This window comes from Lacerta agilis, chromosome 2 (genome assembly GCF_009819535.1).
Source record: "Lacerta agilis isolate rLacAgi1 chromosome 2, rLacAgi1.pri, whole genome shotgun sequence".
In the NCBI taxonomy this organism is placed as follows: Eukaryota; Metazoa; Chordata; class Lepidosauria; order Squamata; family Lacertidae; genus Lacerta; species Lacerta agilis.
Window position 1 is genome coordinate 18669369 of NC_046313.1, and position 20960 is coordinate 18690328.

The 20960-nt window shown below is 40.4% G+C and overlaps 1 protein-coding gene across 3 annotated transcripts in view; it reads right to left on the bottom strand.

Moving 5' to 3' along the window:
• Window positions 1-19818, bottom strand: part of SPATS2 (spermatogenesis associated serine rich 2) — a 45849-nt gene extending 26031 nt beyond the window's left edge. Inside the window, exons 1-2 of one of the 3 annotated variants that reach the window (XM_033138790.1) lie at window positions 19676-19818; window positions 9879-10182 (exon numbers count right to left, since the gene is read on the bottom strand). In XM_033138790.1, the coding sequence (XP_032994681.1) occupies window positions 9879-9903 (25 nt within the window). In that variant the 5' untranslated portion in view covers window positions 9904-10182; window positions 19676-19818. Of the gene's footprint in view, window positions 1-7778; window positions 7798-9878; window positions 10183-19603; window positions 19636-19675 lie in introns of those variants that run through there. The other 2 variants (XM_033138791.1, XM_033138789.1) reach the window with 2 other exon arrangements.
• Window positions 19819-20960: the final 1142 nt, after the last annotated feature.

Sequence of the window (20960 nt, forward strand, 5' to 3'; positions counted from 1 at the left end):
GGCAACTTTACAGTCTGTATAAAAGACTGCTCTATAGACATGCAAAAAGAGATGCAGCATTGTGAGGTGGATATTCACATCTGTACATGTAGACACAGTCAACCATGGCTCCAAAGCTCATGTCTGTTGCATGGTCCTTCCCCCACTTCAAATGTTAAGGTGTTCATCACACACTAACACAGACAGTGCATACCTGAAACACATCTGTCATGCCAAGCATAAAGTAACACTTAGCTTCCAAGATAACACTTCCAATAAATGCAGAGCAAGTTGACTGGGTGAATAAGACATTCTCTGCTTTCCTTGAGTTGCCTGGAAGTACTTTTAGGGCACCTCTAATTACTCATCCTGTTATTACCTTCCAATTCTATTTAACAGCAGCTGCCCTCCAATTTACAGGCAACAGCAAGTCACACCTAGTAATTTAAACCCAAGAGTACGGTGAAATCTTGCTGCTTTTATAAGTGAAAACTTAACAAAATAGACCATTAGGGTAATTTTTAAATTACAGGAGAGAAATTGTCCTCTCAAGTCATTCCCAGCTGCACTGAAAAAGCAACAGCAAGAAATTCAAGCACCTTCTTAAGTTCAGCCAATCTAGTCCTATCTGAAAATACAGCATCAGATAAATTAAAAATTATATTAAAAAACCAGTAATCATCTTCAATTTTGGAAATTTGTAAACTAGTAATAATGTCAATATTTGACAATCATAGATTATTCCATCTTTTAAGTAATTATGGAGGAGGTAGAATGCTAATTTATAATTCTAAAAAAGAAAAGGCAATACATGCAGTGGTTTAAGAAAAACAGGTCTCTATAGCAATTAATAGTTATATTAAAATACATTTTTATAAATCCCCTAATGTAGCTAAATATATTGATATCTATCAATTTTGTACCACAAGTCCACAAATGCAGATACCTGAACCATATGAGAAACAGAATGTCTTTTAATAAACTCCAACTCTCAAGAACCATTTCACATGCTAAGAAATAAGTGGAAACATCACAAGCATCCACAGCGTATAACATTATACATAGGAGCAACTATTTTTCATAGATGTCATAAGAAACCGAGACCAGCTGTTGCTCCCTACAATGTAAGTGTGAGTAAATGCCTCTAAAGAAGAACCCACCCACCCCGGTAATACATGGTCACACATGATGCACTCAACTACAGTGTACTCATTCACTTCGAGATGCATGAAGTACCGGTAGCTTGCAAATTCACTTTGAGCTGTCCAAAGGTTAGGACATCATCTGCTTCCCTACTATCAGCTCAAAAGAAACAGCTGGGTCATGCAGGGATACTGGCATTTCGGTTTGTGAAATTTAGAGCCTCTTTTGCTATTACTTCTGACAATGGTGAATTAGCAGAACGAATCTTAAAAATATTTACTTGTACTGTTACCATCAAGGAGCATTGCTCAAATGCCTACCAGTGCTTTTCCATGGAATTTATAACTAGTTATACTGGGAAGACATTAAATTTATGACTAATGTCTCCCGCACTGGCATTAGTTAGAATCATTCTGTAATAAGCCACAGAAAAATCATGCATCTGAGCTAGAAGAAACCATAATTCAAATGCACATATTCTGCTGGAAGAGAAGTATTAAGTTGGGGTGCAAGAATTATGAGCCAAAACTTCCCTTGGGTACTTAGAACCCCCCCCCAACATTTTCACAATGTCTGAACATTTCATCAATGGTGATGGTGGATTAACATGGTTCCAGAGCTGCATTTTGAAAAGGTTGGTTCCTATTGCAAATAATTAAAAGGTCAGGGTTTGCTCTAAATATTGAATGGGAAACATAGGAGCTTTCAATTTTGACATGTACATAGGAAGATAGGAGAGAAGGGATACAACAGGAAAAGAAATGGAGAATTAATTAATTAATAGGTAAAGGCCCAAAAGCCAAAATGTCTTCCAAATTCTGTTTAACATCCAAAGTGAGTTTGTAACTGCAAAGATCACACTGATACAGTTGTAGCTACATGACTTTAAGTAGTGATAAGATTATGAGCTCAATTTAGGAAACGAGGAGATAAATGATTGAAACAGAATATACAAGCTGTCGATACATCTGCACAGTTGGGCAGGGTATGTATGTATGTATAAATTATTATTATTATTATTATTATTATTATTATTATTCATTTAGTATAATCTTTGGCCACAACTGTAAGCAGGACTATTTGGAACTACCTCCCAGTATCAATGGGGATTACTTCTATATACACAAGGCTTTAGAACAAAATCATATTATACAAGTAATTTAATAAATGATGTAGAACAGGACACATATGGGAGTCTCACTGCTAGATCAGAAGTTGGTGAGTGCACTGAGCCAAGCAAATACTTCAGAGACCTGCTTCTATGAGGCGGACAATCGACAATCTTTGCCAGATGACAATGCCCAATATAAACTACTTTTACTGCCCACCTGCTATATTAGGCTGTCTCCCAGGCATTCATGATTAAATGAATAGTTGAATTTGGGTGGTAGAAAACCACTCAATTGTTGGTTTCATAAAAGCACCTCCCGTAAAGCCACTTTCCAGATTAAGATGTTAAACAGATGAACTATTTTTTTGCGATTCAGTCCCCACAGAGATTATCTGTACTCATGCAGATCATCTGTACAGATAGAAACTAAATCAATACTTTTTAAATGTAAGCTCCAGAGGCTTTTCTGCCCACACCTGTTCAATTTGACTGGGTGTCTACAGTTCCAACAGCTGGAAATGCAACAGAAAGTATGAGAACTATTTCTCACAGGCTGTTTGATTTCTTGCTTTAAATCTATTAAGCACATCCTAAGATGCAGATATATAATAATCTTTAGTTAAAAGTACAGCAGTCTCTCTTTTGCTTTGGCCAATCAAGAGTTCACAATGTGAACTCTGCTTTGAACGAGTTAACCAACAAAGGACTCAAATTGGACAGAGGGATCAGTAGCTTTTCTGCACAGCTGCCAGGCCCTCTACTGGTAACAAAGCCTTGTGGATTTATATCTTGCTCTTTCACCAATGAAGTCAGCACAGCTTACATTAGTTATTTCTATTCTTATACCCTCTGCAGATAGGCTAAGATCCTTAGGGCTAAAAGACAGTGACTTGTGAGCTATGCTATCAAGCAGGCTTTAGGGTTGAGATGGGATCTGAGCCAAGGTTTTTCCAATCCAAGCCCAGAACGCTATCCAATATACTGTAATCTAATGCTATGATAAGTTTTGAACCCCTCTTTCAATAGTGGCTTATCAGATTCCAATTATGTTCCCCCAAAAAGACACAGAATTCAACATCATGCTAAGATGATCATTTTGTCAGTGCAAGCATTTCAGCTTGCCAGATGGAACAATCTCCCCTCTCCTCCTACTGTGTGCTGTTCTGGGGGTTCTCCCAGTCCCTCTGAGCTGATGGGGGTGGGCTCGGGGGCACCTGAAGGCATGAGAGGGTGGAATTTCCTTTGCGCTAGTGGGACTAGCACAAAATCCAGAGAATTCCTATTTGAAAAGCCACCTGCTAGAATTTTGTAAGCATCTCATCAATCAACCTCACTTACAACTGATCTCAGTCTGAAAGCAGTGGGATAGATAGAACATCCTACAGCTAATCAATTTAGGGATGGAACAGCAAAGTAACCTGAATACTACTTATTGAAGTTCTTATTTAACATAATTTTAATTGGATTTGTTCCCAACTCCTCTGAACCAGTTATTTTAGGTTTTACCACAAAATATTACAGTATCTTATTCATTTTATTGAAGAGGTAGATGAACACAAGTTTCAGACATTAGAGGCAGAAGATGCAACTAAATATACTCAAAAAAATTTTTTTTAGAGACAGACGCAATGTATTGCCCATATCTATACAAAACACTAAACCAGCCTTCTCCAACTAAGTTCCCTCCAGATTATTTGTACAGTCATACATTGGAAGTGAAACAGAATCCGTTCCGGAAGTCTATTTGACTTCCAAAATGTTCAAAAACCAAATCACAGCTTCTCATTGGCTGCAGGAAACTCCTGCAGCCAATCAGAAGCTACGGAAGCTCCGTCAGACGTTTGGGTTCCAAAAGAACGTTTGCAAACCGGAACAATCACTTCCAGGTTTGCAGCATTCGGGAGCCAAAACGTCCAAATTCCAGGGTGTTCAGGATCCAAGGTATGACTTTATTATAACTTCCTTCAGATCCAGCCAGCATAAGCTTCCTGGCTAGGGCAGACGGGAATTTAAGTCCAAAACATCTGGAGGGTACCAGGCATGCGTGTGTGTCTTTTTGTCTGATGGGACTCAAGGAGACTTGCAGATAAGTATAAGAACTGCTAAAAACATAGAAAAAACTGAACATTGACAGAATTAAAACTATATGCATACATAAAATCTATTAAAACCACACCAATAATTACAATAAAAAGGCACAGCATCAGACATTTCATTAAAAGCAGCGAGCTCCCATAAACCTGTTGGAACAAGGAAGCCTTCCCTTGCTGGCAGAAGGGCAACAAGGAGGGAGCCAGTACAGTATAGGGAGGGAGTTCCAAAGTGTGGGAGCAGCCACTGAAAAGGCCAATTCCTGTGTGCCTACCAAGCATGCCTGTAAGGGTGGTGGGAATGAGAGAACAGCTGGTGAAGACTGCTCTGAACTACTAAGTCATACTCAGCATAGACCCACTACAATCAAGTGGACTGATTTTAGTACCGTAAATCTATTGATTTCAAAGGGTTTACTCCAAATACAACTTAGCTAAATTTTAAGAGCTGTAGCTTGAGGAGTTCTGTAATGTCAGGGTCCAGAAAAATTGACTTCCTTTGCATCTTTTCAGTGAAGACGCAATATTATTTTCAACAAAATTAAATTAGGCTTCTTTTCCACTGAAAACTGGCAGTTAAATCACTCTCCTTTTATGACTTCATTAAAAAACATTTAGTTCTTGTGCAATGGGAAAGGCAAAAGAAACCAGATGTTTGAACTACTAAACACTACATAGAGATACAGTTCTCAGCTGTTTTATGCCTGGGCAAAAATTATACAGGATTTATTGTCACTGCCACATGTGTTTTCCTTACTGCAGCTTCCCAGTTCATCTACATATGGTGAAATGAAGGCATGAGAAATTGCAATAATAAAATACAGTAAAGATGGACAAGATTATATGCACTACATGACATTGGCCGCTGTTTGGAAAGTGTGCAATGTTTGAAGCAAGCCTGAATCTTCACTGGTCCACACTAGCTAAGCTGGAATGGTTCATGCAGTCATAGCCCCAGTGCTTTTTCCCCTAGGGGTATGCAGGGGTACGCATACCCCTAAACATTTTGTGAATCTTTATACTTTTGTCCATTTACTGTATATTTATTTTTCCCAATTTGAACTATAAAATGATTTTCTTGAGTCAAAATGAGAGTAGCACTCCTAAACATTTTTAGGCACTGCATAGCACATACCATTGCTTCAGACTACATCTTTTCCCCTTTATTGTAAGAAAAGGAGGAAGCAGAATGAAACATTCTCATCAGTACTTTTAAGTGGCAAGAAGGGGAGAAAGAATGAGCCCAGATTCTCCTGGGTAAGGCAATGTCCGTATGTCAGGTACATCTGAAGGAGGCTGGTCTTCACAGTGCTGCTGACAAGCCTGGGGGAAAAATCCCAGGCACCAAGCTGCTCAAACTCTTGTACAGTATAACCTAAAGGTGGCATGCCTTACTTTGAAAGTTGGGCTGTCCTGAGCAGGGTTTATGGCTGTATAACACCGATGCCTTTTTTAAAAAAGAACAATTTTCCAGCTCTGGTGCCAGAAAGTGTGTCATCGGGGGTTTCCCATTCTTGCCTTTGCAGAGACTTCAGTATTCCACTAGACAAGGGTGAAAGCTACCAGAATTTAAAAAGAACAATATAGCTAAAATACAGTGTCTTGTGCCACCCGCTTCCCTTACTCTCTAATACATACATGTCACTGTTAATTGATTATGTAGCTTAACAGCATTGGTCTTACTTTCCCACAAGCCTTTTGTCTGGGTAAACAGATGCAATTCAAAAAATACAAATAATTCCAGTAAGCCACTAACCCAAGACTATGATAAAAGTATAACCCTTCCTTCCATGCCTCTTGTTTCCAGACATTACAGCACAGACTATTAATGCAACTATAATTAAGCATTTATACCCTGGAACACAACGTAGTCTGGAACAAAGTGTCTGCTCTAGGATTTTTTTTGGGGGGGGGGGTCATAATTCTTTTTCCACAGCGTGAGTAGTACTTCTCATAACTATTTAGCAGCTGGAATAAGGAATGTCCAGTCAATTATGTAATCTCTGTTCTTCAAGTTTGGCATACAGAGACCATATTCAACTACTTTGGTGAGGAGTTCTCAGATATACTGGCATTATGGCACAGCAGCAAGATTCATTTATTCATGTAATTATTTTTAAATTTCCATACTTCCCTTCTTCTGAGGATCACAGGGCAGTTTACAACATAAAAACACGAAAATACATAACATAGTAGCAAACAAAACAATAACCGCCCCCCACGGTTGTAAAAGTCACAGATTGCTTAATTAGCCAAAGACCTGGGAGAAATTTTATTACCAAGAAGTTATTATGGGGAGTCCAGTTGCTTTTAATATTTCTAACTTGTATATGGAGCACTTGGTTCAAACTAAGTTATTTCCAAGAAAGAAATCCCTATATATATTATGGCATATATATTGATATTTACCAGTACATTATTGCTCATCTAGATTATGCAGTGGATGACTATTTTCCTATGGATATAGTTGATCCTCACACGAGGTTCACAAAATCACACGGGGTTACAAGAAATACCATAGAATAACTTTTAAGTGGGATAGACAAATTTATTAACTACAGTAAACCTATTGATCAGAATACTATTTTACATTATAGAATCATTCAGTTCATTTCAGAAGCAATTTACCACCTGCACAATTTCTAAGACTAAAATTGTACTTGTTCAGATTTCTAACATCAGTGTAGTATGAGGTTATCCTCAGGCTGTTATCAGAAGAGCAAAATACAGAGCAAAGATGTATCATAGAAATGACCTGCTTCAAGATAAAAAGTTGGTTCACCAAAAAAAAAAAAAGTTTTTGGTCAATGGAATAGAACAGAATGCCTTTTTCCACAGAATGCAGTGTGTTGAAACACTGGCAACTGGTAAGAGATATTCCAGGATTTACATATTATACCACCAGTTATTTAATATAAAAGACAAAATAGCTCATTCCAATATAGCTGATACCCTCTATGGGCAGTATTAAGTGTGGAAAGTGTTCTTGTGCACAATCCTTACTGTTAAAAACAAACAAACCCCAGAGATGGAAAGATTTTTATTTCAAGAGACTACATGTCAAATAATGTATATGTAGGGCAAACAAGTAGAACTTGAAGAATTACTGATTGGTGAACACAAGAGCAAGGGTAGAACAAAATGCTTGAGGCTCCATTAACATTTTAGGAGCACATTCATACACCTGAAGTACCTGGTACACACACACACACACACACACACACACACATTTTAAGGCCCCACCACCACCACCATTCTACTTTCTCAACTTGGGAGTGTTTTGGATTTTTGCATTGCAAACATTAGCACCCAGTTGTTTAAATGTGAAGTTTGATTTATAATGAGAATAGTCAGCTGAATGCAGCATGTTTTCAATTGAAATAATAGTTATTTAATAACTGGTATTGTCTTGTTAGGGGAGTGATATAAACTGAGAAGTTTGAAGCTGTGCTTATTCATTCCTTGGGCTGGTGAAGTGAAAGGGAAAGTGTTCTGACAGTCTGAGATTGCCATAAGAACCTATTAGGAGATATTTAAACTGGAATTGGTTAGGTGTGTTACACAGTGAGATACTGAGCAGTGAAATATAAATTTGCAAGCAATTTGAATTACACTAAAGTTGGGGACTCATGCTCAGCAACGACTCAAGCTGGAATCTAAAATACTCAAGCAACTAGAAACTGGCTTTATATGAACTTGAAAAATACCTGGTGCTAAAACAGACTTTTACAAGTGTTCCATTGTTTATGGTAACAGTGTGTATAGAATGTAAATACCACATGAGGTTGTAAGCATTTCTCCAATTTGGTGGGGTTACAGCAACAGGCAGGCCTCATTGTGCTGCACATTAGGCTTGCTGCAAATGCAGGAGAGTTCTTTTGTCAGCAACTTTTTCTTAATAATCCAAGCAATCATAAAAAATGAAGTCAACCAATAAAGATCAGGAACTCGAAAACGGTTTGCAGATCAACACTAGCGGAATTAAGGTTAAAATTCAGAACTAGCTATGTCAAAGGTGTGCCATGTTGCTCACAAATTGTGTTCAACGGTGAAAAAGACGACAAGACATGTACATCAGTGTAGTCTTCCATGAAGAAACTGTCATGGAAGAGGTCAGCCCCAAAGGGCTAAGTTACAAATAAAGGCACAAGTTCCAAGTCATGTTGTTTCAAGGGAGCCTACAGGCATCTTAATAATGGCTGATGTCTTTCTCAGAATATCTGCTGCAGGGCCATCTGAAATCATGAATGGTTATGATGGAGAGCTACCAAAGACAAAGCCTTCTTGACAGTGGCACCGTATTTGTGCTACTCTCCAGAAGAAGAGTTTTCCATCCTTTTCTGCTGATATTCATGCCAAAGGCAGTGCTTTTCTTAAGAGAACCTTAGAACTCAAAGTTTAGCACTTTTGTTTTCTGTTTCTATTGTTTCCTGCTGCTGAATTTAATGAGTTGTTTCCTGTTGTGCTCTGCCCATTTTTAAATATTTGCTCTGTTACATTGTATTATTAGTTTTATTGCTATTGGACTGTTAGCCATCCCAGATCTTTTAGATCAAACTGTGGCATACAAAGCTTTTAATAAATAAAACCTGACACATACAGGAAAAGCACAACCCCAAATCAGAAAGAACTGGCAAGAAATCTACAGCTGTTGACAGAAACCCGAGGTGTATGTTAACTCTCTCCTTTATAACATGTAGTAAAACTTACCTGTCTCCCAATATCATGTAATGATGTGTTTTGCTACTTTATATTATTTGCTGCTGCTAGAGGTCTTCAGGGAAATGCACAACATTGTGACATCAGAATACAGTAAAATTTTGCTGGATGTCACCGCAGGGAGTGGGGCGCTAGTTGGTAGGCAGATACCATTTTCAGGAGGAGCCACATCTAGTTCTGCCCTAAGAGACCCATTTAACAAGTCCTTGTATTCAAGGACTCAAGATTTTGCACATTAAACAATGTGAAATTCTCCTTCACGCAAATTGTTAATCCTCTGTGACATAAGCTGCCACAAATGACACCAGATTTGAAAGAGACGTATGATCCTTGTACCAGTGGTTCTCAGAGTCGCATAAGACTCCCTGGGAAGGTAGAGGGAGATCCTAGAAAAGACACCAGCTTTTCCTTGTCGGATCAGAAATATGTGTGTCTCTCAAATGGGTCAAGGGTCAGAATATCAACCCAATGCCACAGGAGACCATTTGCCTCATTACACCTTGCTCATTGTTAGTACTGAGAACCATGAAGCGACCCTGTTTTCTCATGCTCATTGTTTGCTTGATTTCCAACACCAGGAACCCAAAAGGCTGCTGGGCTGTCTTCCTTTGGGTCAAGAAGGGAACGGATATGAAGGAACACATTATCAGGATTCATTTCATATTTTGGAAGACATTGAGTGTTTTCTTACTAGGGAGGCAGCTCGAGAATAGCCGATCTAGAGCAATTATCTTCTACTTTGGACTAAAACGGCAGGAACAAAATTTCATACTTGACATTTGCCTGTAACACAACACTCCTTACTATATATGCCCATCTAGTATCTTAAATCTTACCTTTTTGGTTTTGCCTCTTAGACATAATAGGTTCCCTGTATTTAGTGTTCAATTAAACAGCAATAAGAATCTGTTTCCTCAAAGAACAGAGAGTGGCAGGTTTAATTCAAGTGCTGCTTTGCATCAAGGCAGGAAATGGCAAATATCTGCTTGGGGACAGCAATCCTCCCGCGTCCAAGGCAACAGACGAGTTGTCAAAAACCTTCTTGGACAACCTCTGTTGATCACTGTAGATTTTTCCGCTTAGCATCACCTTCTGTCAAGAAGCACAAGCACAGCAGTTCATATTGCTGTTTTTCAGATTCTGAAAAAGCAAACATACAAGAGTTTGATTTATTAGTCTGGCAGACATATTGTGGTCTGTAAATGCATTCTTCAATAGTTGTTGTTTTTTAACCTGAATTCAATTCATGTTGCTTAAAGTGAACTGCAGAACAAGGGGTCAACAAAAAGCCAATGAGATACTCTGTAAAGTTTCAGGTAGACTTTGCCCTGCATTTGAAACAGCTTGCAGTTCCAGAACTGCAGTTACTGCATTCTGGTAAAACAAACTTTGAAACTATAAAGACATCAGGATTGTTCAGAATCCATTAGCAGAAGCTGCACTTCAAGTTTCAGTATTTTTAAAAATGTTATTTTCTAAGGGTTAGACTTAAAAGAATGGGAGAGAAGTCCTGAAATTGTGTGTTCCCTAAAGGTTCAGCAACACAGTGCAACAGAGTAGTATGTAATAGTATTGAAGTAGCAGCTGCTCATTTTTTTACTAATTGTAAACACTTCATATTGCAAAATAATAATAATCTAGATATGTCCTTTGATTTAAGACCGGGGTCCCCAAACTAAGGCCTGGAGGCTGGATGTGGCGCAATCGCCTTCTAAATATAGCCTGCGGATGGTCCGGGAATCAGCGTGTTTTTACATGAGTAGAAAATGTCCTTTTATTTAAAATGCATCTCTGGGTTATTTGTGGGGCATAGGAATTCGTTCATATTTTTTTCAAAATATAGTCCGGCCCCCCACAAGGTCTGAGGGACAGTGGATTGGGCCCCCGCTGAAAATGTTTGCTGACCCCTGATATAAGATGTCTAGAAAAATGCCCTTTTGCAGTTATCTTAAGGTAATGTAACTACCAGAATCAGTAAATTAACTTTGTCATGCATGGCATCATGTGAACTGGAAAGCAATAGTGCCTACACTGATAATACAAAAACTTTGTGGGTGAAAACTGGTACAGTTCACTAGTAATGGGAAACTGAGGCTCTAAGTGTTGTTGGACTCCAAATTCTATCGGCCCCAGTCAGCATGGCCAATAGTCATGGAAGATCAGAGTTGGAATCCAAGAACATCTGCCTGTATTCTAGAAGAACTTGAATTCTTCAAATGGGGGGGTGGGGTGCACGCATGCACGCACACACACATGGAAATCATATTTAAGACTGATAATCATGAGGGAGTAGTCAAAAGGTGCTTTTATTGATACCCTCCAATGCAGGACTGTACTGTTAGGCTTAAATATTAACTTTCACTAATGTATCATGACCGAGCTTTTTGCACACAAATATATATTACAGAATTGCTAACCCTGGTTCTCATCACCATCTAGCAGTTTCTCACTATTTATACTCATTCTTAAAGAAGAGCAGAAGACAACTGAGACAAAGTTAGTTGCACTATTTAAAGGCACTAAGAAATTGGATTGGCAATTCTTCCAGTTGTGATACCTTTTCCCCACTAACCAACAGCTCTGTCCTGTGTACCACATGAATGTATTAAGCTTCAATCCAAAGAAGCCAATTATACAGGTGCAAGAGAAACATGCACTCAACTACTGCAGATCACACGATGATCCAACAGTTGAAATCTAAATGGTGGCTTGCTTCACAAGTCACGAGTATCCTCTACATGCAGAAATTGAACCAGCAGATTGCAGCCACAAGTGATTAACTTTTTAGTTACACTTTTAGCATAGAGCAAGCTGTGCTTTAAAGGGAACATATAAGCATAGTAGTTTTTCCTAACATGACATGTTAATTGCTGTAAGAATGCACGTGCCCTGGAAAAAAGTACCGTAGCAAGCAAGGGATGTTTCACACAGCCACTCTCTTAGCAGTCAGACAACTGTTAATCCTGCCAGAAGCCAACCATACTCTCAGTTTTCTATGTTCAGAAGCCACATTTCAAGCCAACATTTTGGAAATAGGCCAAGTGGCAAGATACAAATCTAAATCTTCTGCACAGCGTGAACAATTCCAACAAGCCAGTTTGAACTAAGTAGAGTTGTATCTGAGCTCTAACAAGAAGCACCCAACTATATTCTAAGTGGTTGTGAGCTCAGCCTTCAATTCCTATAGATCTTCTTCCATATTATGGATTTTATTATTTAATACAATGCTAGCTATAGTTTTGATGTTTCACAAAGCTTCAAAGACAAAAGAGAGGCAGAACCCCACTGCAAACAACCTTACAATTCAAATATCAAAAGTGGGAAAGACTAGGAAGCATAGGAGAAGAGGGGAGGCAAGGGATAAATGTGAACAAAGCCTAAGGATTATGATATAAATCAGGAGTGGTTACACTGGGCCTGGAGGCCTGATATAGCCCAGTGAAAAAATGTTCTGACCCCACCAATTTTGGCAGCAGCATCAAAAAGAAAAAAAGTATGCACAGCACTGTGGTGGGGAAGAAGTTTAAACCTCTTTGCTCAGCCCAGTGCCTCATGGGGATGCAAGCTGCGCCTCCCTCATCACCAGATTGATTATTTAATGAGAAGGCAGGGGGGCAATAACCACCCTCCTCTGTTGATCTATACAGTTCAGCTCAGCCTGTGTGTGTGTGTGCAAGTGGCCACATTCACTTTTGGACATACAGTACTGCTACACTTATTTTAAACAGGTACACATTGCAGAGACTTCCCGATTATCAGCAAACCCTTACATACAGTGCATTATCGCACTTGGAGAGACAGGGCTGTAGCTAATATACTGTGAAGCAGCTCCCAAATGCCCGTTTTAACACTCATTGGGGGCTCTTTGCAGATTTACTAACTATACAGCTATTTCTGTCAAACAGGAACCTACATCCAGCCCAAACTACGCAGAACTTCACATGCAAAACACTTCCTAATTTTGGAGCCTGGTCCAGCCAAAAGTGCTTTTTAGTCCAACTGGTTTCATGAGAAAAATGTAAGAATGCGCCTAACTCCTAACTGAAATCAACAGGTCATAAGGCAAGACGAAGCATTTCTATCAAATTGGTCCTCGCGTCAGTTTACGATAGCGTGCAGTTTACATCTACCATGTCTATGGGTAAGCATAGTTTCACACTTTATGGCTATGTAGGATTTTACTCTGCTGTACTCTTTAATGAAAACACATCCACAAAAAACAGACAAGTCAGTCTTTGAGGAAAAAGCTTTATAAATGATTTTGCAAAGTGAAGTCCTTCACAGAGCTCACGGCTAAACTATGGATTTCACTCACACAAAATATAGTGACCCTCCACCAAATTAGATGGCTTTAAAAGAACATTAGCCAGATCATAAAGGATGAGGCTACCAGTGTCTACTACTCACAATGGCTATGTTCTACACCCACTATCAGCTGTGTCATGCCTCTAAATAGCCAGGAATCACAAGTGAGTAGAGTGCACTCACAACCTACGTGTGGGCTTTCCATAGGCATCTGGCTAACCACTGTGGGAACAGGTTGCTGGACTAGATGGGCCTTTAGCCTGATCCAGCAGGGCTCTTTTGTTTTTATTTGAAGCAGTGGAGCACAAATTCATTCACTATATGTGTGTATATATTCATCCAAGAAGATGGCAGCCAGATGTTTAACTAAATAAAGAGATATGGTCACCACTAGCAAGCACATTTGTGGATCCCATCAATCTTCCCTTAAACTCAAAAAAAGCCTCAGATTAAGTCATAAATCTCAGATTAAAAATGTAGGAGTACACATTACCAAAGTGTGAAATATAAGAGCAATGTTGGGTACATTTGTTATATTTATGCAAGACTATCTTAGACAGTTGTGAAATAAGCACACTTAAAATGTCAGAAAATAATGTATTAAAAATTTAAAATCTTAAAAGAAACAGAACCTGGAAAAGAACAAATCTAAATCTACAGCAGCTAAGCTAAGACAAAGAAACAGATGGAAAATATTTTACCGGTACCTTTGAGCCAAACACACCAAAATGTCATTTGAAGGAACGTGTTTCTGATTGCACAACGATATACTTAAAGAGATCAGGGAGCACAAAATTCAGAAGCAGCACGAAGAATATCTAAAAGCACTTCTGAATGTGGCCTGATACCAAAAGTTGTCAGCCATATAGTGTGCTGATTATAACTGAAAGAAGGGTCTACGTGCTTTTATTTAAAAAACCAAACAAAACTATAATGACATTTGCTTACTAGCTAGACAGTTTTGTAAGCACCTATTTTAAGTTGTATTTGGCCCCAAAAAGAAAAGGACTGACATTTGGTCATCTGGAAGTCATTACCGGTATTTCTTGCCACATGCAACTGGGTCAGTGGCAATTCACAACTCTGACCTAACATTAATGAAAGAAAATACTGGCCTTCACTATCAGATGAAATAGCTTAGTGGAAGTATGGAAGATAAATGACAATTCTATTGCTGAAATAAGGAGGTCCGGCTCCAAGCATGTGCAGATAGTGCAAGTCTGCAAGGACATCATATGTGAGCCGCTTTCAACTAACTCTTCAAATGAGTGTAAAACAAGTATAAAAGGCTACACAGAATGAAAAAAAGAAGTGGAGAAGTGTGGGTCTTTTCTTAACACTCCAGAAAAATAAAGTCCACTCAGTAAATCTATTTTATTAACAAGTTAAAAAAGACAGACTTTTTAAAAATGTGATTTTCTCCCTTCCCATCCGTAAACAAATACCTGAGCAGAACTATTTCACTGTCCTCTGAACTGTGCTTACATTTAACTTATACCACCTATCTGATCATCTGAAAAGTTTGCTACACTATCATCCATGCCGATTCGTCTGAAGCATTCAGTCCACTGTCTTTGCAAGAAGGAAAGTAAAGTGTTGATAAAATAGAGTAAGGTAAGACTTGTAGGATATTAGTTTTAGGTTTCTACTGAAGAGTAATTACAAACAAACCTGAAATCATTCTAAAGCATTCTGTGGCAAGTTCATTTATGTAGTTGGCTGGTCAAGTCAATAGTTCTGCCTACATTTTACACTAAATCTACTAGCAGGACTCCTAACATCACAACACACTCTCTTCAGTAGAGAGCAGTGGTTCCCAACCTTTTTGGTATGGCAACACACAAATCGAGATTTACTTGATATGGTGATCCATTGATTTATTGTTACAAGAATTTTGAACCTTGGGTCTTTTGCAATCATTAGTTTTGCCTATTTTATAACCATTATTTGAAGCACCCAAGCAAAAAATTACTTAGCCTACACACCCATTAATGTAGAATTTGCTAAAATATTTATAATACTTATAGGCTTATTCAGTTTTGTATATGCAATGAATATAATCAATCAATAAGAACAATTTAAAAGTACCAAGCTCTTTTCTAATAAAACCAGTAAAATCAGATTAAAAACTTTTAATCTGCCCAACAACTACCGGTATGCCCAGTGGTATATTATTAACCCATTATTCAATCCTGGGGGGACACTTAAATGGTGCAATCCACAAATCAACTGCATTGGAATATTTAAGCACCACCTTTAGCTTGATTTTATGTCAAAGTAGATTAAATGGGACTTATTTCCAGTTAACTGTGCATAGGATTGCAGACCTGCAGCATAATCCTACATATTATGTTCAATTAGAAGGTGTAGCTCACACTGTTTTCAGTGAGATGCATTTTTTAGCAAGGATGGGAACCTGACTGCACTTCTCTAAAAGTGCCACTGTATTGAACAGGGCTTAATTCTGAGCTGACATGGTTAGGACTGTGCTATGGCTTTAGGATGGCAGTTTTGCAGTGCAATCCTATACTAATATCTACTGAGAAGTAAGTTCCCTTGAGTTAAACTGGAATTACTCACAGGGAAGTGTGTAGAGGACCATACACTCATAGACTGCAATCCTAAACACGGTATTTATTTTCAAGCTTTTTTTGCCTACACTTGTGAAATGTAAAATATTAATAGTAATAATGGTGTACTGTAGGGTTTTTTTTTATTCCAATGACCAGTACATCAAGAAAACTGGCAGTTCATTCTGCAAAAGTTTGTCTGATGAACAAAAACGTAACTCCTCCAGCTCAGGTGGGCTGAGAGACTACACCATTACACACACACAGCCAACAACCCCTGGCATCTCTCTTCCTCTCCCACACCAGCCTTTCAAAGGCCCTCCCTGCATCTCCTTCGCAGAGCCCTGACAAGGAAAGGGTTGCAGGGGATGGAGCTGTGGCAACACCTAGGAGTTATAATGTCTCTCCAGCTGGGTGGGAGTGCCTGCTGACAGTCAGTCCTGATATATGGCAAAAATGTTTGCATTTTGGGCTCCAGGAATTGGTGTATGGGCAAAGGAGGGTGCTATGCTGCTGCAGACGGGCAACAATTCATTTAAGACTTAATTGTAAATTAAATGCAATAATTATTTTGGGTTTGCTTATAAAGCCCATGACCCACTTGCACAGGCTTCACAACCCATTTGAGGGTCACAACCAACAGGCTGGGAAATGCTGCTCTACAGCAGAGGTCTATTACCTGTAAGAATCTTTTTTCATTTTGTGATTTCAAGCGAAGGGGGATCTTCTTCCACTCCACATTTGAACAACATCTATATTATGCTGCAGCAGCAGCTGGCTAATTGGCTTTTGAGTACAATAGTCCCTTACCAAGCTATTTTAATCTTGTTGATCACATACATGAATCTTTGCAAGGGGCATAATTTGTAACTTGCAGGTATTCTCACAAACACACACAGTTCGCAATACACTAGGTTTACTACACAAATAGGGAATGCCCTAGAGAACAAATATGTTTACCCCATGGTTTTTCTAAGCAAGGTAAAGAAGTACAAGCCTTTGTATTAAAACCACACTGAACAATTCAAGAAGTATAACTATCCATTGGTTTCTCTTTTAACTTACAATTTAGAATTTGAGATTCATCTCAGCCTTGTATTTAAAGTACAAGCCTAATAGGCACAGGCAATGAAGAACTGCATGCAGGTGAGTGTGTGGGCTGCAAGAGAGATGGAGTGCTCTGTCCCTCTTCTGTGCCCAATATAGAAAGCAAGTGGGTTGCTAGAGGACAGAAGTTCCTCCCCTTCATATGAAGCACCCCTGAAAACATTCAGCTTTTGCTATGACAGCTTGTACCTCAGAAAGAAGTTTCAGTTCTGGCCTGGAGAGGCCTCAAGGGAGAACTCATTACAGAATGCCATGCTCACATGTTCCAAACAAGCTGAGCTGCAAGAGCATCTGCTAAATTCATTGTCTCTTTTCAATGTAAATCTCTGCCGTTCCTCCCTTATCATTTATAAAATTAATAGTAAATAAAAGAATCAGACTCCTTCTGGAAGTGTTAAACCAATATATGGTCACTTCCTTTCCCTGCTCCTTACAGTTACTTATCAATAAGTAAATAGAGCTTATTTTTTTTATTTCTGTGTTAATTCTTGGGGTAACAAACTCTGGAATGCATCCAGGTCTCAATGTCAGAAGATCCCTAGAATGGAGTGTCAGATTGCATGGGAAAATTGTAGGCTTGCATGCCAACTACACTTCATAAAAGCCCTATTCGAGAACAGAGATGCAGTGGGCTGCTGGAGTAGGAACAGAGCTCTTCATCCTATCTATGTTAGTCCCGCACAACAGGCTAGTTAACTTCTGTGGGCTTAATCTGAAAGACTGGTTTATCCATACCATCATTTACACAGCTCTTTAATTCTGCAGCATTATACTGTACCTGTGTCGTTTCTAAGCACCCTAACTTAGAAGTAAATTCCACTGAAATCAATGGAACACGAACACAATGAGAACCACACTACAAGCCTAGCCCAACACAACACAATTAGAACCAAGCTACAAGCATGAGTTTGGCCAAACTGCAAGAGGCAGTGAAGGATAGGTGTGCCTGGCGTGCTCTGGTCCATGGGGTCACGAAGAGTCGGACACGACTGAACGACTGAACAACAACACAAGCCTAACAATGGCCCTACAAAGTAGGTAACCAAAAATTTAGACTGACTCATCAAAAGCCACCTGATTTCAACTAAGCTCCTATTCAAACTCAGTTCCCAGCACAGTAGGGTTGCCATATTTTTAAAAGTAAAAACCAGGACACCCTGGATTTGAGCTCCCCCCCCAAAAAAAAACCACCCCCAAAATGCGATTTTTCAGTTGACTTGCTTATGATCCAGGACAAAGCACCATCTTTCAGAAATTTCCCCTGATGTCAATTCCGCCTTTGAAATCCTGGTAATGTTAGGGGAAATCCAGACGTATGGCAGCCCTACAACACAGCAAATTCCCTGCATAAAGCCTAACTACTTATCAGAACTGTAGGCTTGCAATGCAGCTTTCTGGAAAAATATATACATATATTCAGATACAATTGAATCTGAAGTCTTGCAGCGTAACTTCAAATAAAGTGCATACATGGTAGTCAAACAAAAGCAGCAAACAATTAGCCACTACAAACTAATCAAACAAGACCCTCTCTTAGGAAAACCCTACTTTTTGTTCAACTTCACTCAGCCTAAGTTTCCTGTCCCCCACAAGCTGTCTCCCCTCCCCCTCCCCAAGCTTTTTCCCTTTATGCACTGGGCCCATTCCCACCTACACTCAAGCTATAAAGTTCTTAGCTTTTGTTCCCTCCGCGCTGCCCCTTCAAGAGAAAGGATACTGTTGCTCTTCTGTTCAGGAGACTGTTCTTAAAAACAACAACAACAACAACAATCCAAATGGTTGTTGGTCAGATGCAAACCTTGCAGCAGCAGAGAGAAAAACCAGCAACTACTGCAAGCTGCTCACACCCTTTGGGAACCGCTTCCTCTCATTCGCGTCCCTATTTTTCACACTCTGCTGCCTCCATCATTCCAGTGCTTCGTTGTTTCAGGGTGGTACCAAGCAGGGTACTATTTCCAAAAGTAAAAACCAGGACATCCTGAAAGTTGTTGAGCTTTTAGGAAGACCCCAAAATTGTTGGTTCTGTTTTTTAAGGAAACAAAAGAAATTGCATAGCCTTTTTCAGGAACCCCCCAAAATTGTTGGGTGGTTGTTTTTTAAGGAAATTGAAGTGGTTGGGTTTTTTTTGTTTTGTTTTTTAGGAAACCTGGCCATCAATTCCGCCTTTGAACTCCCGGGAAAATCCAGACGTATGGCAGCCCCAGTGCCAAGGCTCCAGTCTGTCTGGGAACAACCCCCTTCCGGCCTGGAAGCCAAATCCCCAATACGTGTGTGGACGGGGCCGAGGGTCCTCCCTGCACTACTCGTTCACTACCATAGGGAAATGCACTCTGGACATGCTCAGAGACACTCTCGCGATCCTTCCACAGGTCGCCCTGCTTTGCCGGAAAGAGGCCCTCACCGTCCGCGCAGGCCCTTTGCACCCCCACAAACCAGCTCCGCTCCGCCGCCCCCTCGACGGCCTGCCTTTAAACCCACCCCCTCCTTTCGCGAAACGGCCCATTCGCTCGCCTCAGCCCTGCCTCCCCTTTCCCTCCATCGACCCCATTAGGCGGCGGCGCCCGGGAACCCCGTCCTACCCCGACGACGACCCAGCCGCTGTCTCCACAACCGCCGCCCCCCGGTCGCCTGCCCCCACCCGCCCCCTTTACCTCAGGCCGCCGCCGCCGCCGCCAAACACCGGGAAAGCGAGCCCCGCCCACCAGCGAAGAGACAGAGAACGGGAGCGAGCAGCGAACGGTGCGCGAACCCCCACAGCCAATGGGGCCGCGGGAACCTCTCCTCCCTTCAGCCAATGCTTAAGCACGGACGCCGGCCAATGGGAGCGAGGGGAAGGCGGCCCCCCCCTTCTCTCTCGCCCACTCCGCCCGCCTCTCCACCCTGGCGCGCGACCGTGTTCTGAGAACAACGGGGCCGCTGAAGCTCCGCCTCCTCTCCCTCCCTCCGCCCGCCCAATCGGTCTTGTTCGTTAAGGGACGGCCAATCAGGTGAAAGGGGGTAGGCTGCTCTTCTCCCGAACCGTGACGGCACTTGAGCCAATCGGGGAAGCCGCGGGGCTCAAAAAGCCAATCCGGGCGCGTGGAACGTGGCGGAGATGCCGCGGGTTGCCCAATACCGCAACGCCTAGGGAACAAGCCTTTCTCTCTTTTAACCCTTTCTTTTCTTCCCTCCGCCTGCGCGAATGGAGACGTGGGTTTGCCGTCTCGCTGCAGGATCGCTGTTAATAGCGGCGGCGTGACAGGTAGAAATCCAACAGGTGACGCTTCCATCACCGATTCTGCATTTCTATGCTAAAAAGTTGGAATTTCTGCCTGTCGGGCTTCAACATAAATAAATTTTGATGGAAGTAATAATGGAATAGTGAATGTTTTGGTTTATATAAAATATGCAGGGATTTATGTTATGCAAAATGAACCATGGAAAGAGAAGAAAGGGAAGTCATTGATATTTTAAGGTTGTTTAAATGAATACTCTTAAATTATAAAACAGAAAATTTAATAAAAATTAAACAAACAAACAAACATATACCTTGGGAGCTCTCCTATAGGAGAAAAATGGCAATTCAGCCCAGACACTGAGATCCACTTCCAGGGGCCTTCTGGTGGTTCCCTCATGCAAGAATAATAATAAGAATTATTATTATTCTTGCATGAGAAGAAGCGAGGTTACACAGGGAACCAGGCCTTCTTGGTAGTGGCACCCTCCCCGTAGGTGTCAGGGAGATAAAGAATGGCAGAACTTTTAGGAAACATCTGAAGGGAAGTTTTTAACAACTGACATTTTATTATTTTATATATTTTGCTGGAAGCCACCCAGAATGGTGGGGGAAACCCAGACAGATGGGCGGGGTATAAACAATAGAATTATTATTATTATTATTATTATTATTATTATTATTAATGTTCAGCGACTGAAACTCTTGCTGCTAGAGTCACC